The 26,055-nt window shown below is 50.4% G+C and overlaps 2 protein-coding genes across 9 annotated transcripts in view; both read left to right on the top strand.

Moving 5' to 3' along the window:
- The window catches only part of PHLDB3 (pleckstrin homology like domain family B member 3), a 31,315-nt gene extending 21,555 nt beyond the window's left edge, over positions 1-9,760 (top strand). For 5 of the 6 annotated variants that reach the window (XM_065534523.2, XM_065534525.2, XM_065534524.2 and 2 more), the window contains 3 exons: positions 5,317-5,533; positions 6,773-6,858; positions 9,330-9,760. In XM_065534523.2, coding sequence (XP_065390595.1) covers positions 5,317-5,533; positions 6,773-6,858; positions 9,330-9,464 — 438 coding nt within the window. In that variant the 3' untranslated portion in view covers positions 9,465-9,760. Of the gene's footprint in view, positions 1-3,982; positions 4,138-5,316; positions 5,534-6,772; positions 6,859-9,329 lie in introns of those variants that run through there. The other variant, XM_065534526.2, reaches the window with a different exon arrangement.
- A 9,857-nt stretch (positions 9,761-19,617) lies between these two features.
- Positions 19,618-26,055, top strand: part of LYPD3 (LY6/PLAUR domain containing 3) — a 48,262-nt gene continuing 41,824 nt past the window's right edge. Inside the window, exons 1-5 of one of the 3 annotated variants that reach the window (XM_005595501.5) lie at positions 19,618-19,736; positions 20,732-20,863; positions 21,424-21,594; positions 21,903-22,064; positions 23,368-24,454. In XM_005595501.5, the coding sequence (XP_005595558.2) occupies positions 19,655-19,736; positions 20,732-20,863; positions 21,424-21,594; positions 21,903-22,064; positions 23,368-23,882 (1,062 nt within the window). In that variant the 5' untranslated portion in view covers positions 19,618-19,654 and the 3' untranslated portion in view covers positions 23,883-24,454. Of the gene's footprint in view, positions 19,737-20,731; positions 20,864-21,423; positions 21,595-21,902; positions 22,065-23,367; positions 24,455-26,055 lie in introns of those variants that run through there. The other 2 variants (XR_012427645.1, XM_045378812.3) reach the window with 2 other exon arrangements.

Genomic DNA, 26,055 nt, shown 5'->3' with positions numbered 1-26,055 from the left:
AATTTATTTTAGAAAAATTCAAGCATATGCACGAGAGAAGGAGTAGATTAATAGACCCCCAGGTGCCCACTGCGCAGCTTCAATCATTTTCAATATTGAATCTTGTTGTACTTGCCAACTTTTTATTTATTTAACTTTTTAATTTGTGTATGTACTAGGTATATATATTTTTTTATTTTTATTTTTAATATTTTTCTTTTATTCTCAATAAGTCTTCTGCACTCCTATATTTTTAATGTATTTTATTTTTGTAGAGATAGAGTCTTGCTATGTTGTCCAGGCTGATCTCAAACTCCTGGCCTCAAACAATCCTCCCATCTCAGCCTCCTAAAGTGCTAGAATTATAAGCATGAGCCCCTGGTGCCTAGCCACCAATTTTATTTTACTAATCCCATACCTACATCCCACTCTGCACCGAAGTGTTTTAAAGCAAAATATTGTATCCTTTCACTCAAACATCACTATTTATCTCCAATAGATAGGCTTGTTTTTTGGGGGACAAAGTTTTCTCTTGTCGCCCAGGCTAGAGTGCAGCGATGTGATCTCAGCTCACTGGAACCTCTGCCTCCCTGGTTCAAGTGATTCTCCTACCTCAGCCTCCCAAGTAGCTGGGACTACAGGTGCCCACCACCACACCCATTTAATTTTTTTTGTTTTGTTTTTAGTAGAGATGGGGTTTTGCCATGTTGTCCAGGCTGGCCTTGAACTCCTGACCTCAGGTGATCTGCCTGCCTTGGCTTCAAAAAGTGCTGGGATTACAAGTGTGAGCCACTGTGCCTGGCCAATAGGTTTTTTTTTTTTTTCTTTAACTTAACAAAAATTCCATTGCCATATCTTATGATATTATTAATTTCATTATATTGTAATATATAGTCCATATTCACATTTCTCTCATTGTCTCCAAAATATATATATTTTTAAATTTATTTTTTATTTTTCTTTTCCTTTTTTTTTTTTTTTTTTTGTTTTTTCAATATGGAGTCTCACTTTGTTGCCCAAGCTGGAGTACAGTGGCACCATCTGGGCTCACTGCAACCTCCGCCTCCAGGGTTCAAGCGATTCTTCTGCATCAGCCTCTGGAGTAGCTGGGATTTCAGGCGCCCACCACCATGCCTGGCTAATTTATAGTAGAGATAGGGTTTCACCATGTTGGCCAGGCTGGTTTTGAACTCCTGACCTCAGGTGATGCACCCGCCTTGGCCTCCCAAAGTGCTGGCATTACAGGCATGAGCTACCGTGCCTGGCTTTGTTTTCTATTTTTAACAGTAGAGACACTATATTGGCCAGGCTGGTATTGAATTCCTGGCCTCAAGCCTCCCTTCTGGCCAAAGTGCTGAGATAGGCCGGAGCCACCATGCCTGACCCAAAATATCTTTTCATAGTTGATTTATTTGAATTTATATGCAAAGCACACACTATGCATTTGGTTTAATGGCTCTTAAATCTTTTAATTTCTAACAGTTTTGCCTCCCCATTTAAAAAAAAAACACTATTTATTTGTGGAAATAATCCAATCATTTATCCTGTTGACTTTTTTCACATTCTTGATTTAGCTGACAGCTGCCTTACATAAATTATATTTTTACCTATATTAATAATATTCATAGAACGAATGCATTTTGTTATAAAGAATGATAAAGCTAGGCACCATAGCTCACGCCTATAATCTCAGCACTTTGAGAGGCCGAGGTGGGAGGATCACTTGAGTCCCAGAGCTGGAGACCAGCCTGGGCAGCATAGTCAGACCCTCATCTCTACAGAAAGTTAAAAAATTAGCAGGTGTGGTGGTGCATGCCTGTGGTCCCAGCTACTCAGGAGGCTGAGGTGGGAGGATTGCTTGAGCCCAGAAGGTGGAGGCTGCAGTGAGCTATGATTGCGCCACTGCACTCCAGCTTCAGTGACAGAGTGAGACCCCACCTCAAAAAAAAAAATGGTAGATAAAGTATTAAGAAAGTGGTCGCTGTCTTCCTGATCTCACTTCTACTGCTGAGAAGCCTTCAAATCTGTGTTTATACTTTCCCACAGGCACCAATCACGCCATATTTTGTGAATTTATTTGTCTCATAAATAAGCACATCCTTCCCAACCTTTTTGTTTTTACCACCATCTGTCCTTCCCTTATTCATTTCAGCCAATATTTATTGAGTGCCTACTGTGTGCTAGATCCTGGGTTATAGCAGTGACCAAGATAACAGTCCCCACCTTTGGGAGAAGCTGATGTTTTAAAGGGGAAGAAAGATGGACACAAAACAACATCAATATGTAAAGTAAATAGCATGTCAGAGGCTGATAAGAGCCAGGGAGCAAAATAACGCAGGAACGGCAGTGGGGTCTTCTGTGTTGTTAGGCATAAGCTTGTGCTCATTAAAAACGAAGCACAGGCCAGGTGCGGTGGCTCACGCCTGTAATCCCAGCACTTTGGGAGGCCAAGGCAGGCAGATTATCTGAGGTCGGGAGTTTGAGACCACCCTGACCAATGTAGAGAAACCCCGTCTCTACTAAAAATAGAAAAATTAGCCGGGCTTGGTGGCATGTGCCTGTAGTCCCAGCTACCTGAGAGGCTGAGGCGGGAGAATCGCTTGAACTGGGAAGCAGAGGTTGCAGTGAGCCAAGATCACACCACTGCACTCCAGCCTGGGCGACAGAGTGAGACTGTCTCAAAACAAACAAACAAACAAACAAACAGAATTGTTCCTGCTCTGGTGTTCTGCCTGGCTTGTAGCGTCATCATGTATTAAACAGTCCCCTGCTGTGTGCTTTGTCCCCTGCCCTACATCCCTGCTGTCTTTTGTGCACATGAGCAAGTGTGTCTCTGGGCTTCACACGTAGAAGGGGAACCTCTGGGTTGGAGACCCTGAGGGCAGTCAGCTAATCCTTGAAACAGACTCAAGAGGAGGGTGCTGTGATAAACCCTGTGTTTTAGTGCAGGGGACTGAGGCTCCCAGAGGGACAGGAGTTCTGTGGAGGCGACATAGCTGGGCAGTGGTGGAGTCCCAAGCCCATCCCTGGTCTTCTCCTAGATTGGGGCCCAGCTCCCTACATCCTAGTTCGGTGACCTTGGAGAGTCACCTCTTCTTAAAGCCTCAGTTTCTTGATCTGTCTAGTGGGGACATTAATGGGTTGTTTTGGGGAAGAAACGAAATAATCACAGTGACCACTTGGCATAGTGCCTGACACAGAGCGGGAGCTTCCACACACGGTGGCGATCTTTGGTCTTCCTGTGTGGATTTGGGGAGATTGCAGGCCCAGCGGGTGCTCTTCAAACCTGGCCTTTCCCTCCCTGCAGTCCTCCTCCCTAATCCTTCTCATTTCCCCACCTCACTCTCCTGTCTCCAACCAGTAAATCTCATCTCTGTTTCTCATCCCTTCTTGCTCTGGCCTTGCTTCAGTTTTCTTTCTTTCTTTTTTTTTTTTTTTGAGACACGATCTCTCTTTGTCACCCAGGCTGGAGTGCAGTGGTCTGATCTCGGCTTACTGCAACCTCCACCTCCTGGGCTCAAGCTATCCTCTCACCTCAGCCTCCTAATTAGCTGGGATCCTAGCATACACCACCACACCTGGCTAATTTTTATATTATTATTTTTTTGAGATGGAGTTTCGCTCTTGTTGCCCAGGCTGGAGTGCAATGGTGCCATCTTGACTTACCACAACCTCCACCTCCCGGGTTCACGCCATTCTCCTGCCTCAGTCTCCTGAGTAGCTGGGACTACAGGCGCCCACCACCACGCCTGGCTAATTTTTTGTCTTTTTAGTAGAGACAGGGTTTCACTATGTTAGCCAGGATGGTCTTGATCTCCTGACCTCCTGATCTGCCTGCCTCGGCCTCCCAAAGTGCTGGCATTACAGGCGTGAGCCACCACACCTGGCCCAGAGTCTGCATTTTAACATTTTAACAAAAATCCCCAGCGGATCTGCTTGCACGAAGAAATCTGAGATGTACTGAACCTCCGTTTGACCTCTGGAATCCTACCACTGTTTGCAGGGATTATTTGGGAAGAATAGGTTGGATCAGACCAGCTCATGGTCAGGCTCTCATAAATAATGGACACTTGTCTTGCCTTAAATCCTCCTCCTCAACCTGTTTGACCATCTGAGGTGACCACTCCACGTGGTGAGTTCTGGCTCTGTCAGCTCTGGCTGTGTGACTTGTCTCGAGCGACTTAACCTCTCTGAGTCTTGGTTTCCACATCTGTAAAATGGAGATAAATGTACTTACCCCTCCAGGAGAGTTTGAGGGGGCAGAGATTATACCTAGAAAGTACTTAGCAGAGGATTATATTCATCAATTTCAATCACAACAATAATAACAATAATAATGTAAACAAGCAGTCTCTGTTTTATTTTTGAGACAGGGTCTCACTCAGTCACCCAGGCTGGAGTGCAGTGGTGCAATCATAGCTCAGTGCAACTTCCATCTCCTGGGCTCAGCTTCTTTAGTAGCTGGAACTACAGGTGTGCGCCACCAGGCCCAGCTAATTTTCTGGATTTTTAGTAGAGATGGGGTCTCTCTATATTGCCCAGGCTGGTCTCCAACTCATAGCCTCAAGTGATCCTTCCACTTCAGCTTCCCAAAGTGCTGGGATTACAGGCATGAGCCACTGCACATAGCTTCTCTTTTCTCTCTGTCTCTCTGTCTCTCTCTCTCTCTTTACATAGAGAAGGGGTCTTCTCTGTTGCCCAGGCTGGTTTCAAACTCCTGGGATCAAGGGATCCTCCCACCTCAGTCTCCTGAGTAGCTGGAATTACAGGCTCAAGCCACCACACCGGCTCCAATCTTCATTTCTTTTTTTCCAAAAAAATGTTTTTTTCCAGAGACAGGATCTCACTGTGTTGCCCAGGCTGCCCTTGAATTCTTAGGCCTAAGGGATCCTCCTGCCTCAGCTTCCCAAAGTCCTGAGATTACAGGCATGAGCCAGCATGCCCAGCCCGATCTTCATTTTGCTAGGCCTCTGATGTTTCAAGGTGAGCTCTAGAGTCAGAAATACCTGGGTTCGTATCCCAGTTCTGCTGCCTAGAAGCTCTGTGTGACCTCGGGTGCATTACGTCATCTCTCTGTACCTCATTTTGCTCATTTGTAAAATGGGGCTCACAGTTGCCATGAAGTGCCAAGCAGCTGTTGTCCATAAAGCCCTGGGCAGAGCATCATAGTCAATCCATGTAGCCATTGCATTCGTTAGATGGTCCTTGTTAATATTACCCTTTAAAGACTGTAGCAGGCCTTACACGCAAGCTGCTATGACTTGCTCCCCTGGAGGGGCTCCAGGCTGTAGAATCCCCCACCCCTTACATCAGCTGCCTCTTCTCTTTGCTCCCCAGGCCCCGCCCACCCCACCCCACCCTCCAGGCCCGCGAATCTTGGATCTCCGGCAGCATCTGGAGGGATGGGGCCACAACCCAGAAAACTGCCCACATGTGCAGGTGTCTGGGGGCTGCTGCCGCGGACCCCTGGTGAAGATGGGCGGCCGCATCAAGACCTGGAGGAAGCGATGGTTCTGCTTTGACCGCCAAGCCCGCCGCTTGGCCTACTATGCGGGTAAGCCCAGCCCGGCCACCATGGGCCCCGGGATGCTGCAATTCCACTCCGGAGGCCTTTCCCCTACAGGCACCAGAAGTCCTGGCCCCCACTTTCCGTGTTCCCCAGGATCCGCAAGTTTGGTTCCTTAGCTCCTACCTTCCCTACAACCCAGGAGTCCAGGCTCTCAGCTCCCTCTTTCCTCCAGATCCTGGAGTCCAGATCCCCAGCCCCTCTTTAAGTCACCCAGAATTCAAACCCCCAGTCCTCCTCAGGGACATAGATAACAGGTAGATAACAGCTTAATACAATTCAAGCTTCCCAGGGCCCATGTTCCTAAGACACCCATGAGTCTGAACCTGCACTGTCAGCTGCCCCCAGTCCCCCAACAGCCAGGAGTCTCGGGCCTTGTCCTTCTTCTCTAGGAGAATCAATTATTCCAAACCTCTCCTTGGACACTTTTTTTTTTTTTTTTTTTTTAACGGAGTCTTGCTCTGTCACCCAGGCTGAAGTGCAGTGGCGTGATCTCAGCTCACTGTAACCTCTGCCTCCCAGGTTTAAGTGATTCTCCTGCCTCAGCCTCCCGAATGGCTGGGACTACAGGCTCTTGCCACCACACCCGGCTAATTTTTTGTATTTTTAGTAGAGATGGGGTTTCACTGTGTTAACCTGGATGGTCTTGATTTCCTGACCTTGTGATCCGCCTGCCTTGTCCTCCCAAAGTGCTGGGATTACAGGCGTGAGCCACTGCGCCCAGCCTCCTTAGACACTTGTATTGCCTTAAATCCTTCTCCCCTAACCTGTATGAACATCTGACTCTACCTAGTGAGTCCTGGCCCTGTCAGCTCTGGCTGCGTGACTTGTGCTGGGTGACTTAACCTCTGAGTCTAGGTTTCCACATCTGTGAAGTGGAGATAAATGTACTTACCCCTCCAGGAGAGTTTGAGGGGGTTAGAGATTATACCTAGAAAGTACTTGAGTACTCCCTGAGTTCCTTCCCTTCTCACAGTCCAAGGCACTCAGAGCCTAGGATTGCAGCTCCACAGCCCCCACTCCCCAGTGGTGTCCAGTTTCTGCACCCAGTCTCCCATCCAGCATTAACATTCACTCACCTCTCAACCTTTAGAGACCTTCAGACTCTTGTCACCATGTTTTGTACCCCAAATCCAGTCTCAGGACTTAGGGCCAATGACCCTCACCTCGACACACACAGATACACCTTTCTCATTGGCTCTCTTTTTCTCTTACCTCCCCTACCAGACAAGGAAGAGACCAAGCTCAAAGGTGTCATCTACTTCCAGGCCATTGAGGAAGTCTATTACGACCACTTACGCTGTGCCTTCAAGGTGAAGTCCCTCAATGTCACCCTACCCTCCCAGTTGGAGTCCGAGTTGGAGTCAGGCCTTATCTCATCCCTGACTCATCCTGGGGAAAACCACTCGCAGCTTCTCCTGTCAGGGTACTTACAGGAGTACCTGTTTGTCGCAGAGAAGACAAACAGGTCACCTGACTGCAGGGACTAAAAATTAAGAGCTCACACTCTGGCTTTCAGCTACTATTAATTTTCTTTTCTTTTCTTTTCTAAGATGGAGTCTCATTCTGTTGCCCAGGCTGGAGTGCAGTGGCGCTATCTCTGCTCACTGCAACCTCTGCCTCCCTGGTTCAAGCTATTCTCCTGCCTTAGCCTCCCGAGTAGCTGGGATTACAGGCGTGCCACCGTGTCTGGCTAATTTTTGTATTTTTAGTAGAGACGGGGTTTCACTGTGTTGGCCAGGCTGGTCTCAAACTCCTGACCTCATGATCTGCCCACCTTGGCCTCTCAAAGTGCTGGGATTACAAGCGTGAGCCATCACACGTGGCTCTTTTTTTTATTTTTAAGATGGAGTCTGGCTCTGTTGCCCAGGCTGGAGTGCAGTGGCGTTATATTGGCTCACTGCAACCTCTGCCTCCTGGGTTCAAGCAATTCTCCTGCTTTAGCCTCCCGAGTGGTTGGGATTACAGGTGTGCCACCACACCTGGCTAACTTTTGTATTTTTAGTTGAGATGGGGTTTCACTGTGTTAGCCAGGCTGGTCTCGAACTCCTGACCTCATGATCTGCCCACCTTGGCCTCCCAAAGTGCTGGGATTACAGGCATGAGCCACTGCACCTGGCCTGTCACTGTTAATTTTCTTGGAACAAAAGTTTTAGAGCCAAAATATGGCAAACTCTGATGTCAAACTGGGAATGAATGAAGAGGTCAGAGCAAGGGTGGGGCAACCTGGGAGCATCTAAAGGAGATGATCTGCCAGGCGTGGTGGCTCATGCCTGTAATCCCAACATTCTGGGAGACCGAGATGGGGGGATTGCATGAGGCCAGGAGTTCGAGGATGGTCAACATAGCAATATTCCATCTCTTTTTTTTTTTTGAATTTTTAAGTGAAAAACAAATAAAGGAAATGGTTGTTACTTGGCTCCTGCCAACAGTTGCCAAGTGGGAGTGGGCCCCAGAGAACTCAGGAATTGGAACTTGTATAAAAGCACAGTGCCAAAAATTTAAATGTTGGCAACGGATACAATATTTAGAAAGCTCTGTGGAGAATAACCAAACTGTGGCTTTTTAGCAATTAGGTTGGAATCTCAGCTATGTGACATCAGGAAAGTGAATTCTTTTCTTTAGCCTTAGTTTTCTTTGTTTCTTTTCTTCTTCTTCTTCTTTTTTTGAGACAGGGTCTTGCTCTGTCGCCCAGGCTGGAGTGCAGTGGCACAATCATAGCTCACTGTAGCCTCTATCTCTCAGGCTCAAGCAATTCTCCTGCCTCAGCCTCCTGAGTAGCTAGGACTATATGTGCGCGCCACTACACCCAGCTAATTTGTTTTGTTTTGTTTTTCTGGTATTTTTTGTGGAGATGGGGTCTCCCTATGTTGCCCAGGCTGGTTTTGAACTCCTGAGTTCAAGCAGTCTATCCGTTTCAACCTCCCAAAGTGCTGGGATTGCAGGCACGAGCCACCCAGCCCAGCCAGCCTTAGTCTTCTCATGTGTAGAATGGGCATGCATCAATGCATTCCATCAGGGTTACTGAGAGGACTAAAAACAGATTATGGACATAAGGGATTTACTCAATTTGGGATTGGCAAGTGGGTACTCAATAACGGATTCTAGACACTAACTTTCCCAAGGTACAAGGGGACCGAGATTTTGGGGAGGTGGAATTTGAATGCCTATATTTCTAATATAGGAGAAGTTAGGCTGAGAGAAGGCGCCATAAGTCCTACTTTTAAATTTTTTGGCCTGGTGCGGTGGCTCACACCTGTAAGCCTAGCACTTTGGGAGGCCGACATGGGTGGATCACGAGGTCAAGAGATCGAGACCAACCTGACCAACACGGTGAAACGCCGTCTGTACTAAAAATACAAAAATTAGCCGGGCATGGTGGCGCACGCCTGTAATCTCAGCTACTCTGGAGGCTGAGGCAGGAGAATCGCTTGAACCCGAGAGGTGGATGTTGCAGTGAGCCGAGATCACGCCACTGCACTCCAGCCTGGCGACAGAGCGAGACTCCGTCTCAAAAAAAAAAGAAAAAAAAATTTATCTTGCCCATAATTTATCAATAGCGCTCTACATATGTTAATTTTAAGCACTTTCCTGTGTTAATTCATTTAATCCTAATAACCCAGTGAGGTAGGTGGCATCATTTAGGAAGACAGGGAAACTGACATTCAGATACTTAAGTACCTTGTCCAGTGCCACACAGACTGTAAGTAGCAAGGCTGGGTTCGCACCCAGACTGTGGCCAGTGTCTTTTGTCCTCATTACCCTCACTTTCTGCTTATTCCAGAGCCCCAGCCCCCGCCTGACCTTCTGCGTGAAAACCTACGAACGCCTTTTCTACATGGTGGCTCCGAGTCCCGAAGCCATGCGCATTTGGATGGACGTCATTGTGACAGCAGCCGACGAAAACCACGCCCCCTGAGTGGCCCCGCCCACTTGGGGGAAGTCCCTTCGAGGCTCCGCAGGCGCGAGGGCGTTCCTAGGCCCCGCCCACTGCCGGCAAACTTGGGCGCACGCCTTTGGAACTTTCCTGGGAATTCCTCAGGCCCCCACAGCTCGGCTGGCCTGAGCTGCTGCATTCTGGGTTGCAGGTGCCTTGCCCCCGACGGGATCGCCAACCCCTGAGGCCCTGCCCGGGGCAGGAGGAAGATTGCAGGGGCGGGAAGAAACTATTTATTGGTGCTCCTGTGATACCGAATTAAATATGGAGGAAAAACAGGAATTGCTGCTGTGGTTTCCAGCCTAGGCGTCCGGGGCCCCTTGGCCCTTAGGCAGGACATCTGAGTTATCGGTACCTCTGGGAGCCACGCGTCCCACAGCCGGCTGTCTTTAGGAATGGAGGCCTTCAACTCTAAGGTCATGGCTGGGAGAAGAGGGTGAGAGGCTTGCGTCCTTAGTGTTTGGCAGTTTTACTGTTTTAGTTTGTAGGCCCTTCTGTTTCCACCCTTTCTGGCCTGACCAGCTGCTGGAAATTTCTAGGAACTCCTAGGCTTCCCCCCGTTAGGCCTTTGCCTACGTTGTTCCCTCTGCCCTTTTCTTCCCTTTTTTTCTTTTTTAAATTTTATCTATTTTTATAGAGATGGGGTCTTACTGTGTTGCCCAGGCTGGTCTCCAGCTGCTGGACTCAAGTGATCCACCCATCTTAGCCTCCCAAGGTGCTGAGATTACAGGTGTGAGCCACTATGCCCGGCCCCCCTCCTTCCCTTAATCAGCTGCACCTCATTCTTCCAGCCTTAGTTCAGTTGGCACCTCCTTCAGGAATCCCTCACTGACTTTCCTGGCTGGGTCAGGCAGCCCCTTTTGAGCTCTATCATCCCATCCCTGAGGACCCTGGGTCATCATGGGCGATGGATCTGTGTTCTTTATGCACTGGGAGCTCCATGAGGCAGAGCCAGCATTGTCCTGGCCACTGCTGTTCCCAGCCCCATAGAGCATGTCTCATTCCATGAAAGTGGGAAAAAAGAGAAAAAACAACTCTTCCCTTTCACCTCTGGGCCTTTGTACATTGTTCCTTTTGCTTAGGCACCTCTCCCCATTCCATGAAAGCCCTACTCATCATTTAGCTTTTAGTTCCTGTGTTAAGTCTCTTTCTCCAGGAAGCCCTCCCTGATTGTCCTGGCAGGTCAGATGCTTCCTCTGGGCTTTTCTTTTTTTTGAGACAATCTCAATCTGTCGCCCAGGCTGCAGTGCAGCGGTGCAGTCTCGGCTCACTGCAACCTCCACCTCTCAGGTTCAAATGATTCTCCTGCCTCAGCCTCCCGAGTAGCTGGGATTACAAGCACCCGCCACCACACCATGCCTGGCTATTTTTTTTTTTTTTTGTATTTTTAATAGAGATGGGGTTTCACCATGTTGGCCAGGTTAGGCTCCAACTCCCGGGCTCAAGCGATCTGCCTGTCTCAGCCTCGCAAAGTGTTGGGATTACAGACATGAGCCACTGCTCCTGGCCCTGGGCTTTTCATTATAACCCTGACCACTCCACCTGTGCCTCCCCATTCCCAACCCTGATCATTCTATCCTGTGCTTCTCTCATCATGGCCTTGACTACCCAGGATCATCACTGCTGTTGAGTCTGTCTCCTGCTCTGGACTGGGAGTGAGCGCTGTCTTGGTCACCACTGAGCCCTTGGTACAGCAGAGGGCCTGGTGCGTACTGGGTATGGAGGGAACATCTGGTGGTTGAATAAACGGATGGGAAAGTGATGCTAAGGGCTGGGGGGACCGTCATGAACAAGGCAGGCAGAGCTCTTTGGCTGACTTCATCCTTCAGGTCTCATCTACGGCGCCCCTTCAAGTAGTTCTCCCTGAACCCTAGGCCGGGTCAGGTGCCTGTTCTGGGCCTCTACAGTCCTCCAGGGTCCCCCACTTGAGCACTCTAGGCTGTCACTCTGGAGACAGCTCTTTCCTGCCTCAAAAAGTTCCCTTGAGGACCCAGATATAGTGCTCTGAGTCCTGGGAGTGCAGACACCCAAATTCCTAGGTCCTCTGGGACTCTAAGTGTCCCTTGGCCTCTATCTTCAGGTGTGCGGCATCTGGATTCTTGGATCAGTTCATCCCCCAGCCCCTCTGCAAACCAGGTCCCTTAGTGAATCCTGCTTCATGGACATCTGACCAATGTAGACGACAGCTACAGCTGCAACCTCTGCCTCCCTGGTTCAAGCTATTCTCCTGCCTCAGCCTCCCGAGTAGCTGGGATTACAGGCGTGCCACCGTGTCTGGCTAATTTTTGTATTTTTAGTAGAGACGGGGTTTCACTGTGTTGGCCAGGCTGGTCTCAAACTCCTGAGACCAGGAGGGTGCCCGTGTTCAGAAGAGCCCTGCTCTTGGGTTTAACGCTCTGTGGTCACCGTGTAGAAATTGGTAAATTTATCTTTGAATTTCTGTTTTGTAAGCTAAGACTAATGAGACAATGAAAGCATGATGAGGCAGCCGCACCTCTCTGGGACAAATTTCCACTCTTGTCCTCACCCCATTTTTTTTTTCTTGAGATGGAGTCTTACTCTGTCACCCAGGCTGGAGGGCAGTGGCGCGATCTCGGCTCACTGCAACCTCTACTTCCCAGGTTCAAGCGATTCTCCTGCCTCAGCCTCCTGAGTAGCTAGGATTTTAGGCACTGGCCACCACACTCGGCTAATTTTTGTATTTTTAGTAGAGACAGGGTTTCACCATGTTGGCCAGACTGGTCTTGAACTCCTGACCTCAAGTGATCCGCCTGTCTCGGCCTCCCAAAGTGCTGGGATTACAGGCGTGAGCCACTGCGCCTAGCCTGTCCCCTTCTTAACTCTGCCCCTGATCACTGGCACCCTCCACCCCTGTTGCAGGCATGCCACAAGACCAGGGTTGGCTACTCGTGCCTCATGGTATCTTGGGTGGAACATGGCGGTGGGCATCTGGTGGGACGGGGAACCCAGCCAGGTTGCCCATGTTGTGGGGCAGGATCCCTAGCCACCATTGAAGGTCTGTGCTGGTCCCGCAAGTATCTCTGTGCCCAAGGGAACATAACATTAAACACCATGAGGGGTCAAGAGAAAGGCTGAGGGCCAGGTGCAGTGGCTTATGCCTGTAATCCTAGCACTTTGGGAGGCTGAGACAGGAAGATCACTTGAGACCAGGAGTTTGAGACCAGCTTGGGCAACATAGCAAGACCCTGTTTCTACAAAAAGAAATTTAAAAATTAGCTGGACATGGTGGCACATGCCTGTAGTGGCAGTTACTTGGGAGGCTGAGGTGGGAGGATTGCTTGAGTCTGGGAGATAGAGGCTGCAGTGAACTGTGATTGTGCCACTGCACGCCAGCCTGGGTGGCAGAGTGAGGTTGTCTCTAAAAAAAGAGATTGAGGCAGAAGAAATGGAAAAAAAAAAAAAAAAAAAAACAGTGTTTCTATTTCAGTACCTTTAATAACACTCTTTCCTGTTTTTTTTTTTTTTTTTTGTGAGACGGACAGAGTTTCGCTCTTGTTGCCCAGGCTGGAGTGTAATGGTGTGATCTCAGCTCACTGCAACCTTCGCCTCCTAGGTTCAAGCGATTCTCCTGTCTCAGCCTCCAGAGTAGCTGGGATTACAGGCGTGCGCCACCACACCTGGCTAACTTTTTGTGTTTTTAGTAGAGACGGGGTTTCACCATGTTGGTCAGACTGGTCTTGAACTCCTGATCTCAGGTGATCCTCCTGCCTCGGCCTCCCAAAGTGCTGGGATTACAGGTGAGCCACCCTGCCCAGCCTCTTTCCTGCCTTTTGAACCAGGTCTCTACGTTTCATTTCACACTGGGGCCGGAAAATTATACAGTCAGCCCTGTCCCCGACTCCACTCCTTCCCTAACTTGTCCCAGATGGTGTGTCCCAGAGGGAGTGGGCCTGAGTCAGGCTGGGAACCTCACTGGGCTCAGAGCCTGCTCTGCCACAGGGCGACGAGAAACCCAGAGTGAATATGGTCCTGGGCTTGTCTGAGGCCTGGGAGTGATCTGTATTGCGGGCGGCTGCCTCTGCACTGACCCCTGAGCCAGATTCTAGATTCTTTGCCATAAAATCTGCAAAGGATCTCGAAGAGCCAGCCACCTACCATGCAGCGGGCTTAAGTGGTGCCCTGCATTCAAACCTCCTTGTGTTCCCTGGTCATGGGCCAGGCGGGGGTCAGCGCCCAGAATCCGGGCAGGCCTGAGCAAGAGGTACCTCTCCACCCTGGGTCCCACTCCCTCCCGAGATGCTAGTTCTTCCGGTCTGGCCAGTTGGGGTTCCTCCCTGAAACTCTCCCACACAGCTGGGACCTGCAGGGCCTCCTGCTTCAGAACAGCACACAATAATAACGCTTGTCTCACCCTGCGTGTCCCTCACTGGGTCCCCGCTCTATCCCTCAGGAGGTAGGGGTTTTCAGCCAAAGTTCAGAGAGGGAGATGGAGTTGCTTGAGGTTACACAGCAAGAGGGTGGCAGAGATAGGATTAAAATGTGTCTGTCCACTTCCAGACTTGACATTTTGCCCACTGCCTTACTCTACCATGAAAGATGGTCCTTTTATTATAAAAAAGACACCTTGGGCCGGGCGCGGTGGTTCACGCCTGTAATCCCAGGACTTTGAGAGGCTGAGGCAGGTGGATCACCTGAGATCGGGAGTTCGAGACCAGCCTGACCAACATGGCGAAACCCCACCTCTACTAAAAATAGAAAAAATTATCTGAGTGTGGTGGTGGATACCTGTAATCCCAGCTACTCGGGAGGCTGAGGTAGGAGAATTGCTTGAACCCGGGAGGCGGAGGTTGTGGTGAGCTGAGATCACGCCATTTGCACTCCAGCCTGGGCAACAAGAGTGAAACTCCGTCTCAAAAAAAAAAAAAAAAAAAGAAAAAAGAAAAGAAAGACACCTTGGAGGCTCAGAGAGGTGCAAGCATTTATGCAGCATCACACAGCATAGCAAGAATCGGGGCTAAGATTCTAAGGCTGGGAGGCGGGGGGGCGGGCAGGGGCCAGTGCTGAATGAATGACTTCACAAGGAGTCATTCACTTTCTCTCTCTGAGCTTCAGCATGATGCCAAGTGACCTCACCCAGGTGACTGAAGTGCTCGTCATTGTTGGGAGCGGGGGGTGCCTCACAGGGTCTGGGGAACAGATAATATCTTTATAAATACGACCGCTGCTTGTCTCGTCATCAGACAGTGAGCCAGCCCCATGTAGCCAGGTCTGACATCTGACTCTGCCACTTCCCTTGCTGTGTGAACTTGAACAGATACCTTCCTCTCTCTGGGTCTCAGAGTCTTCCTCTGTGAAAGAGATCCTCCCCTCTACCCCCTCATTAGGAATTCAAGGCGAGATTGCTTGTATAAGAGCCCACCACCCTCTGTGGCACATGGTTGGAACTCAAGAAGTGGGGGCTATTAATAATAATAGTAATACTAACAATCTATTTAAATTATTACAGGGTCTCTCTCTGTCACCCAGGCTGGAGTGCAGTGATGTGATCACAACTTACTGCAGCCTTGACCTCCCAGGCTCAATGTGATCCTCCCACCTCAGCCTCCCATGTAGTTGGATCTACAGGTGCACACCACCACACTTGGCTAATTTTTGTATTTTTTGTAGAGATGGGACTTCACTAAGTTGCCCAGGCTGGTCTCAAACTCCTGGACTCAAGTTATCTGCCCGTCTCAGCCCCTACAAAGTGCTGGGATTACAGGCGCCAGCCACTGTGCTTGGCCCTTAACCCATTATTAGTAATAAAAACTAATGCTTTCATAGCTCCTAGAATTGGACCCTATTTTAATCATTTCACATATATTTAACATTGGCGCCCTAGCAGCCCTATGAGGTGGGTACTACTAAGACCCTCATTTTATGGATGAAGATGAGGACACTGAGGCACACAGGGGCCAAGTAATTATCAAAGTTTCACAGCTGATATCCAGTGGACCCATGTACCTAATTGTAGGTATTGTTAGTTAAGCCAGACTGCCTGAGTTCAAATACCATCTCCCCCACTTCCTAGCTTTGTGACTCTGAGCAAGTTGTTAAGCCCCCGATGCCTGCCTCGATTTCCCCATTTGTAAATTGACTATCATAGAAATCTCTCATGGGATTGTGTGTAAAGGGTGTGGAAAGTTGCCTGGCACCGAGGAAGCACTGCATACATGTGCTTTTGTCATAGTTTTTGTTTAGACAGGAGGCCTTTGAACATCAAAGAATTGGAGCCACTTGATCAAGTCACACAGCAGATTAGGGGCAGAGTTGGTATTCAAATGCATGCGTCTGTGGCTGTAAAACTAAGGGTCATTGCAAAACATAATCTCAGGCCTAAAGCCAGGCTCTGACTTTGGCAAGTGGCACTGGGGGCCTTTGGAGACAGCCCTGGATTCAAATCCTGGTTCTGCCACTTCCAAGCCTCTCCCAGCCTCAGTTTCCCCATCTGTGAAATGAGACTTAGTTCTCTTTGCAGAGCTGTCGTGACACTCAGAGAGGATTCACAGAAAGTGCTAAGCACAGAGTAGGTGGTTAATAAATGATAATAACCATACTTACAGGTGAGGATTAAATGAGATAATGCATGCCCCCTGTTCAAAATAGTTTCTGAGAAACAAACACTCGATACTCAGTCACTGTTGTTATTATAACTTTTGTTACCATTGGTATTAATGTCATGATGTGGTTTATGGCAAGAACTGTCCGGAATCAGCTTGGAAACCTCCCACTTCCTCTTCCCTCACATCGGATCCATCGGTAATCCCTACTTGTTCTTCTTCCTAAAATATTTTAGATCTTTCCATTCTTCACCTTTCCTTTAGGACACCCTTGGCCAAGTACATCCGCTCTGGCCTGTGTCAGTGTTCTCCACCAGGGACACATCTGTGGTTGAACAAGTTGGGTTTATTGCTTCTTGCAGTGAGGGAGAAAGCACACCATGAGGTAACTGTGAGGTGTCTAAGTAAAAGGGTGTTAGAAAGGATTGTTTTTTTTTTTTTGAGTCAGAGTCTTGCTCTGTCACCCAGGTTGGAGTGCAGTGGGGCGATCTCAGCTCACTGCAACCTCCGCCTCCTTGGTTCAGCAATTCTCCTGCCTCAGCCTTCCGAGTAGCTGGGATTACAGGTGTGTGCCACCACACCCAGCTAATTTTTTGTAGTTTTAGTAGAGACAGGGTTTCACCACGTTGACTAGTCTGGTCTCGAACTCTTGAGCTCAGGTGATCCACCCCTTTGGCCTCCCAAAGTGCTGGGATTACAGGTGTGAGCACCTGGCCAGAAAGGATTGATTTTAAGATTTGGGCTTGTGTGTGGTGGTCTTGGGAATGGTGCAAGGAAGTGGGGCCTCATTCTAGTTTAGATACTGTTAAACGGAGAAGGAGTAATGCTGTGATTAGGCATTTGCATAAATCTCATTTATGAGGCAGGAGAAACAAAGTGAGGTTAAAGTTGTAATATAAATATAAGCAGTCATTTATATTAGCCAGGATATGGGGATGCTTCGTCATTCTGTGGTTTGCACAATGATCTTGTTTGTTTCTGTGTTCAGACATGGTTATGGATTGGTCTTGATTTTTTTTTCTTTCTTTGTTTTTTGTTTTTTTTGAGACAGGGTCTCACTCTGGTTGCCCAGGCTGGAGTGCAGTGGTGTAATCTCAGCTCACTGCAGCCTCAACCTCCCAGGCTTAGGTGATTCTCCCAGCTCAGCCTCTCAAGTAGCTGGGATTATAGGCGCACGCCCCCACGCCCAGCTAATTTTTTGTATTTTTAGTAGAGATGAGGTTTCCCTGTGTTGCCCAGGCTATTGATTTTTTTCTGATCCTTTACTGTTGCAGTGTGGCCTTGTCCAGGTTGGTGCTCTGTAAAATTATGTGTAGTTGAACTCCATGGCCTCACTGTTTGTGCCAGGCCAACTCCCAGCTGTTAGGGGCTGTTTTGCTCTTTCTTCCCTGGAAAACTACCCGGCCCCTTGTTGGTTTCCTGGCCTTCTCTCTCATCGCTTCTAGAGTCATTTTCCTTTTTTATACAGAGGTCACAGTGACATTCTTACCTTGTTTTCATTGAAGAATAACATACATCCAGTGACAGGCCTGAGTCTGATTCTCTACGTATCTGTACACACATGCGGCTGTCACCTAGAGGAAGATCGTGGGAGCTCCTCCCTGTTGCTCCTTCTGGGGTGATGCCCTCCCAAAAGTAACTTGTGTTCTGATTTCTGGCACCACTGGTTAGTTTTGTCTGTTCTGGAACTTCATATAAATTGAGTTACACAGTCTGTTTTGTTTAAGGCTTTCTAAACTCAACACCAAGTTTTTTCTTTTTTAAAAATAAAATGAGATGGGGTCTCACTATGTTGCCCAGACTGGTCTCAAACCCCTGGGTTCAAGTGATCCTCCCACTTTGGTCTCTCAAAGTGCTGGGTTTACAGGTGTGAGCCACTGTGCCTGGCCCCAACACAAAGTTTTTGAGATATGTTGCTGCATATATCAGGTGTTGGATCTTTTCCATTGCTGTGTAATATTCCATTGGCCGAATCAACCACTCTCTTTTGCCATTCACTTCTTTTTCTTTTTCCTTTTTTAAAATCAAATATCCTACTCTCAGATCCACTTACTTTTTTTAAATTTTTTTTTTTGAGACAGGGTCTCACTCTGTTGCCCAGGTTGGAGTGCAGTGGCACGGTCTCAGCTCACTGCAACCTCCACCTCCTAGGCTCAAGTGATTCTCCTGCCTCACCCTCCCGAGTAGCTGGGACAGCAGGTACATGCCACTGCACCTGGCTAATTTTTTTTTTTTTTTTCTTTATAGAGATGGGGTTTTGCCATGTTGCCCAGGCTGGTCTCAAACTCCTGATCTCAAGTGATCCACCCGCCTCGGCCTCCCCAAGTGCTGTGATTACAGGCATGAGCCACTGCACCTGGCCTCCATTTACTTCTTGATGGCTAGCTGCACTATTTCTCACGTTGATCATATATTTTTTTTTTTTTTTTTTGAGATGGAGTCTCGCTCTGTCGCCCAGGCTGGAGTGCAGTGGCGCGATCTCGGCTCACTGCAAGCTCCGCCTCCCGGGTTCACGCCATTCTCCTGCCTCAGCCTCCCGAGTAGCTGGGACTACAGGCGCCCACAACCGCGCCCGGCTAATTTTTTGTATTTTTAGTAGAGACGGGGTTTCACCGTGGTCTCGATCTCCTGACCTTGTGATCCGCCCGCCTCAGCCTCCCAAAGTGCTGGGATTACAGGCGTGAGCCACCGCGCCCGGCTGTTGATCATATTAAGAAGCAAATCTATCACGTCCTCCAGCTCATTTAGACCCTCTTAAAGATTCTCTACTATTCTCATAATTAATCCACATCTCTTGTCAGGGCCTCTAATGCCCTGAGGGTCTTGGCCTCTGCCTGACTCTTTCATCTCAGTTCCTGCCCTTCTCCTATGGCCTTCTGAGCTCAGGAGCACTGCTCTCCTTTCCGTGTTTGAATGGTCCGTCCTACCTCCCACCTCCAGGTGTTCCCACGTGCTGGTCCCTCTGCTTGTAAAGGACTGTGTCCCTCTCTTGACCTGCTCTAGCTGGCTAAATCCTGCATGCCCTTGAGGTTGCATCTCAGATAATCTCAAGGAAGCCCTCACCGACCAGCCCCACTCCTAGACTCCACATCTCCTTGTATCACTACACTTTTTCCTTCAGTGTCTTAGTCTCTGTGGTAAACAACAATTTGTACGATTATTTGATTAGTATCTGTCTCCCCCATCAGAGGGTGAGCTCTGCCAGGACAGGCACTGGTTCTGTCTTCATCTCCAGCATTACCCAGGCCAAAGCCAAGCACACTGTAGATGCTCATTTAACAGTTCATAAACACTGAATGTCAGTAGCCCCAGCCTCTCTTTAAGCCCCACTACTCCCCCACTCCAAACACACACAGACTTTCTCCCGCGAGCTGTCAGGGAACCTCAGCTCCCACCCTTTCCCTCCTTGGCAACTTCACAGGGCAGGGACCGCTCTCCCTGTGGATGACGCGCCTAGGGGCGGGGCCCCGCCCCACAGCCGACGCTGAGTTGGCCCGGTTGGGCAAGGCTGGGGTTGCCTGGGGCGAGGTTACTCATCTTGGGCTCAGGTAAGAGGGCCCGGGCTGGGAGGCGGCACACCCAGGGGGGACGCCAAGGGAGCAGGACGGAGCCATGGACCCCGCCAGGAAAGCAGGTGCCCAGGCTGTGATCTGGAACGCAGGCTGGCTGCTGCTGCTGCTGCTGCTTTGCAGAGGTGGGTCTGCTGCCCGGAGAGGTGGAAGGGGTAGAATGGGGGCTCCTAGGGAAGAGGCTCCTCTGGCCCCCTACAGAGAAGGCTGTGGGAAGGATCCCCGCATAAGCAGAGGGCACTGTAGGCAAAGTTCCCCATCCTGAGCAGAGGAGGCAGTGGGAAGCGTCCTCCACCGTGGGCAGTAGGAAGGGTTCCCCACCACGGACAGGGGGAACTGTGGGCAAAATTTCCCATCCTGAAGCTGTGGAAAGAAGTACCCTACTCCTAGGCCGGGCGCAGTGGCTCATGCCTGTAATCCCAGCACTTTGGGAGGCCGAGGCGGGCGGATCATGAGGTCAAGCGATCGAGACCAGCCTGGTCAACATGTTGAAACCCCGTCTGTACTAAAAATACAAAAATTAGCTGGGCGCGCCTGTAGTCCTGGCTACTCGGGAGGCTGAGGCAGGAGAATCGCTTGAATCCGGGAGGCGGAGGTTGCAGTGAGCCGAGATTGTGCCACTGCACTCTAGCCTGGTGACATAGCGAGACTCGGTCTCAAACAAACAAACAAACAAAAAGTCCCCTGTCCTGGGCAGAGAAGCTGTGGGCAGAGTTCTCTCATTTGAGCAGAAGGGGGCTGTGGGAAGGGATCCCTCACTGAGCATAGTCTAGCACAGTCTACTGTGGGAGAAGTTCTCTCCTTCTGAGCAGAAAACTATGAGGAGGTATCTCTCCTACCCCGGGATGAGGGGCTCCATGGCGGGGATCGCCTACAGTGGGCATACGGGGCTGTGGGAAGGACACGCCCACGGTTGGCATAGTGGGTGTGAAGGAAAAGGGTCCAGTGATTCCCGTGCTTCCAGATTTGTGGAAAGCTTTTCCCTACTCCTGCCCTGGAAAAGTGTGTGCAATAGGACTGTCTCATCCCGGGACAGAGGGCCATGGGAAGGACTATTTCTCTCTTGGGGGAGGACGATTTAGCAAGGAGGGCTCAGGTCTACTCGGCTCCGCTCCCCCAGGAGCGCAGGCCCTGGAGTGCTACAGCTGCGTGCAAAAAGCAGATGACGGATGCTCCCCACACAAGATGAAGACGGTGAAGTGCGCGCCGGGCGTGGACGTCTGCACCGAGGCAGTCGGGGCGGTGGAGACCAGTGAGTGGGGACCCCAGGGCCACGCACACCAATGGAGGATCCTCCGGCCCAGCCCAGCCTCCTTATAGTCGTTTCTGGATTGGCCACGCCCCTTTAACGCGACCCCACCCCTCCCTTTCAGCCTATCCAGGACCCTACGACACAGCTTCGCCCCTCCTCCCAGGCCAGGGCTTCTCTATTAACGATTACAAGGGCGAGGAGCAGAGAATTGAGAACTGGGTGGGGCGGACTGGGAGAGCTCAGGTTTGGAACGAGGTCACGTCCTATGCACCTTTTCTGCTCCACCACTGAGACTTCCCCATCCCTGTCAACCGGGATGTCTCCTCCGACTCACCTCTTTGAGGTTCAGCCCCCGTTCCATGACCCCGCTCCTGCCTCCTTCGGTCGTTCTTTCCGCTCTGAGCGGCTCTTTGGGGGCGCCAATCTGCCAATTCCGGCCTGTCAGTCTTCTGGTGTTGGCCTATTTGAGGCCCCGCCCCTCCCAGACCTTACCCAACTCTGGGCTACGCTCCATCTGAGACCACGCCCACAGCTAATCCCGCCCCTGTCCCTTTGCCCAGTCCACGGACAATTCTCGATGGGAGTGCGGGGTTGCGGTTCCGGACTCCCCGGCAAGAATGACCGCGGCCTGGATCTTCACGGGCTTCTGGCGTTCATCCAGCTGCAGCAATGCGCTCAGGACCGCTGCAACGCCAAGCTCAACCTCACCTCGCGGGCGCTCGACCCGGCAGGTCCGTGGGGGCGGGGCCGTAGCTGTGGGGGCGGAGCTACATTCGGGCCCGCCAAGATGGAGGCGGAGCCGGGAGTACTCGGCCTGGGCTGGGTGTGGGGGTTATACTCTAGGGCGGGGCCAAGAGGCAGCAGGCGGGACTTTCTGGCTGTAGGCACCAGGAGGTTGCGCGCTGGGGCGGGGCTATTAGTAGGCGGGGTTATTGACAGTGTGTGGGGGGGGTGTCACGCCTTAGGGGCGGGGCTAGAAGACGCGCTGCGGTTCCCGAACCCTTTCGACGCCTTTTCTTCCTCTGGGCCCCCCTCGCAGGTAATGAGAGTGCATACCCGCCCAACGGCGTGGAGTGCTACAGCTGTGTGGGCCTGAGCCGCGAGGCGTGCCAGGGTACATCGCCGCCGGTCGTCAGCTGCTACAACGCCAGCGATCATGTCTACAATGGCTGCTTCGATGGCAACGTGACCTTGACGGCAGGTGAGGGAGCCCTGGAGCACGGGACCTACAGGAGTTGTGGTAGCACTTCTGAATCACCCTGGGCAGTAGGGAGCCCTTTACCCAAAGCGTTTCCTTCACCTGCGATGCATTCTGGGAACCGTGGGGCCTAAATGCTTGTGTCGTAGGGCATCATGGAAAATGCAGTCCCTTCCCCCAACGTATTAATAGTGTGGGGACAGTGATGGTTTGTCCAAGAGTGTTTTGGAGGGAAATACATTTCCATAGAGGGCTGCCAGGTACTTCAGAGGTATTTAAGCCTCCAAGCTTCTGCCCAGGCACTGCGGAGAATCTCTAGTTTCTTAGCCCTTAAAACTCAAGGGGTCCCCGCCTGTCCCAGAGTATTGAGAGATGTAACCATGGAAAATGAAGTTCTTCAAACCCCATTCCCTTGCCAGCTATGCTTAAAAAGATGTAGTTCTTTTTAATTTTATTATTACTAATTTTTTAAAAAGACAGGGTCTTGCTCTATCGCCTAGACTGGAGTGCAGTGGCGCAATCATAGCTCATTGCAGTGGCGCAGTCATAGCTCACTGCAGCCTCTACCTCTTGGGCTCAAGCAGTCCTCCTGCCTCAGCCTCCCAAGTAGCTGGGACTACAAGGGTACACCGCCACGACTGGTTACTTTTATTTTTGGTAACAGTGGAGTCTGTCCATGTTGCCCAGGCTGGTATTGAACTCCTGGGCTAAGCGATCCCCCTGCCTAGGTCTCCCAGAGTGCTGGGATTACAGGCGTGAACCACTGAGCCTGGTGGGGAGAATGTAGCTCTGACTCTAAGACTAAATTCTGTTGGGGAAGTAAAAGCTGGGGTGAAGGCTAGGGGGATAATGGCCGGAGGGTTGTAAAGGAAGTTTGTTCTGCCCTGTGGTCTTGTGAGAGGTCTTGTATCTCAGTCTAAACCTTTGTTGTAAGCACTATTTTTATTTCAGCCTACACACATTTCCATTCAAAGCACAATGGAAAATGTTAATCCACCATGTGCCAAAGACAGTGAGTCTGTTTCTCATAGTAGCACCTGAGTTTAGATTTTGGGATTAATGGATGCAGAGACCTTCTGTCTCATTTTGAGGGGTTCTCTGTTTTTTTTTTTTTTTTCAAGACAAGAGTCTCACTCTGTTGCCCAGTGATCCCCCTGCCTCTGCTTCCCAAAGTGCTGGGACTACAGGCGTGAGCCACCACGCCCAGTGGGGTTCTCTGTTCTTGCCTGATGCCTCTAAGTTTCATTCTGGCTGTGTCAACCTCTTTCCCTCCAGCCACTGACCTATCTGTGTCTCCTTCCTGTAGCTAATGTGACTGTGTCCTTGCCCGTCCGGGGCTGTGTCCAGGATGAATTCTGCACTCGGGATGGAGTAACAGGCCCAGGGTTCACGCTCAGTGGCTCCTGTTGCCAGGGGTCCCGCTGTAACTCTGACCTCCGCAACAAGACCTACTTCTCCCCTCGAATCCCACCCCTTGTCCGGCTGCCCCCTCCAGAGCCCACGACTGTGGCCTCAACCATATCTGTGGCCTCAACCACATCTGTCACCACCTCTACCTCGGCCCCAGTGAGACCCACATCCACCACCAAACCCATGCCAGCCCCAACCAGTCAGACTTCGAGACAGGGAGCAGAACACGAGGCCTCCCAGGATGAGGAGCCCAGGTTGACTGGAGGCGCCGCTGGCCACCAGGACCGCAGCAATTCGGGGCAGTATCCTGCAAAAGGGGGGCCCCAGCAGCCCCATAATAGAGGCGGTGTGGCTCCCACGGCTGGATTGGCAGCCCTTCTGTTGGCCGTGGCTGCTGGTGTCCTGCTGTGAGCTTCTCCACCTGGAAATTTCCCTCTCACATACTTCTCTGGCCCTAGGTACTCCCTCTTCCCATCACTTCCTGTTCCCACCACTGGACTGGGCTGGCCCAGGCCCTGTTTTTCCAACATTCCCCAGTATCCCCAGCTTCTGCTGCGCTGGTTTGCGGCTTCGGGAAATAAAATACTGTTGTATATATCCTGCCAGGGGTGTTCTAGCTTTTTGAGGACAGTACCTGTATTCTTCTCATCCTTGTCTCTCCGCTTGTCCTCTTGTGATGTTAGGACAGAGTGAGAGAAGTCTGCTGTCACAGGGAAGGTAAGAGAGAGGATGCTAAGTTTCCTACTCACTTTCTTCTGGCCAGCCTGGACTTTGGAGTGTGGGGTGGGTGGGACAATGGCTCCCCACTCTAAGCACTGCCTCCCCTACTCCCCCCATCTTTGGGGAATCGGTTCCCCATCTGTCTTCCTTACTAGACTGTGAGCTCCTCGAGGGCAGGGACCGTGCCTTATGCCTGTGTGTGATCAGTTTCTGGCACACAGATGCCTCAATAAAGATTTAATGACTTTGTATAGTGCTTTAAAGGAGTCGCTTCCACCTTGTTTCTCGCAATAACCGCTCTAGCTGAGCTTGGGTGGGCATGATAAAGCCTTTAACAGGAGAGAGATCGGACATAGAGCCGGGGGAAGTTGCGGTTGAACTTTCATCTCCTGGGGTCTAGCCCGCATTTGGGTGTTCCCACTGGTGAAGGGGAAACTGGGCGAAACCATTAGGCGGCATGGAGGGGTGAATGGGGCTTTTAGCAATGCCAGGGAACAGACGGCTTTGTCTAATGAGTTTGTGTGCCCTCCCTAGGCTCCACCCATCTTGCCATCCAGCCAGCCGTCTGCGTTTTTTTAGAGATGGGGTCTGTGTCACCCAAATTGGACTTCAGTGGCCCAATCATACCTCACTGCAACTTCCAACTCCTGCCTCAGGCTCCCAAGTAGCTGGGACTACAGGCTCAGCCCATCACACTTGGCTAATTTTATTTTTTGCAGAGATGAGGTCTTGCTATGATGCCCAGTCCTCCTGCCTTGGCCTCCCAAAGTGTTGGGATTACAGGCAGGAGCCAATGCACCCGGCTTCATCTGGTTTACTAAGAGTCATTAAGGCTGGGCACAGTGGTTCATGCCTGTAATCCCAGCACTTTGGGAGGCCGAGGCAGCCGGATCACCTGAGGTCCGGAGTTGGAGACCAGCCTGACCAACATGGAGAAACCCCGTCTCTACTAAAAATACAAACTTAGCTGGGCATGGTGGCACATGCCTGTAATCCCAGCTACTCGGGAGGCTGAGGCAGGAGAATCACTTGAACCCAGGAGGCACAGGTTATGGTGAGCCGAGATTACGCCACTGCACTCCAGCCTGGGCAAAAAGAGTGAAACTCCGTCTCAAAAAAAAAAAGAGAAAAAAGTAATTAACTGGGCTCACCTACTGTATCCCATTTGTCTGTAGGGCCCGAGGGTGCTGCTGTTGGTCTTTGCTTGGTGCTGGGGACTTGGGGATTTAGCCCCACCTCCATCTCCTTCCCATCAGGTGAAGGCCTGGCCCTGGAGGCACTGGAGGGGAAAAGCCTGGCTTGAGAACGAGAGAGTTCCTGGTAGGCTTTGCGACTGCTTGATGGGAGGAGGATCAGATGTGGGGAATAGTGAGATCATAACAGTATATTGCCAATATTACTATTGATAGCCAATATTACTATTAATAATAGGGAGTAGTGTGAGGTAACAACAAAACAATAGCAAATAATGAGTATAGCAACAAAATAGAACATCAATAAGAGTATGAGCTCTTATTCTGAAACACATACATTGTAATACATGTATAGAGGGAAACGTCAGTGATGGTAAATGTAGTGTTGGGATTATTAGTATTTTTTTTTTTTTTTTGAAATGGAGTTTCGCTCTTGATGCCCAGGCTGGAGTGCCATGGCATGATCTCGGCTCACCACAACCTCCGCCTCCCAGGTTCAAGCCATTCTCCTGCCTCAGCCTCCCGAGTAGCTGGGATTACAAGCATGCGCCACCACGCCTGGCTAATTTTGTATTTTTAGTAGAGATGAGGTTTCTCCATGTGGTCAGGCTGGTCTCAAACTCCTGACCTCAGGTGATCCACCCACCTCGAACTCCCAAAGTGCTGGGATT

Source organism: Macaca fascicularis, chromosome 19, assembly GCF_037993035.2.
Source record: "Macaca fascicularis isolate 582-1 chromosome 19, T2T-MFA8v1.1".
Taxonomy (NCBI): Eukaryota; Metazoa; Chordata; class Mammalia; order Primates; family Cercopithecidae; genus Macaca; species Macaca fascicularis.
Note: the sequence above shows the minus strand (reverse complement) of the source record. Positions and strands in the feature narration are given on the sequence as shown.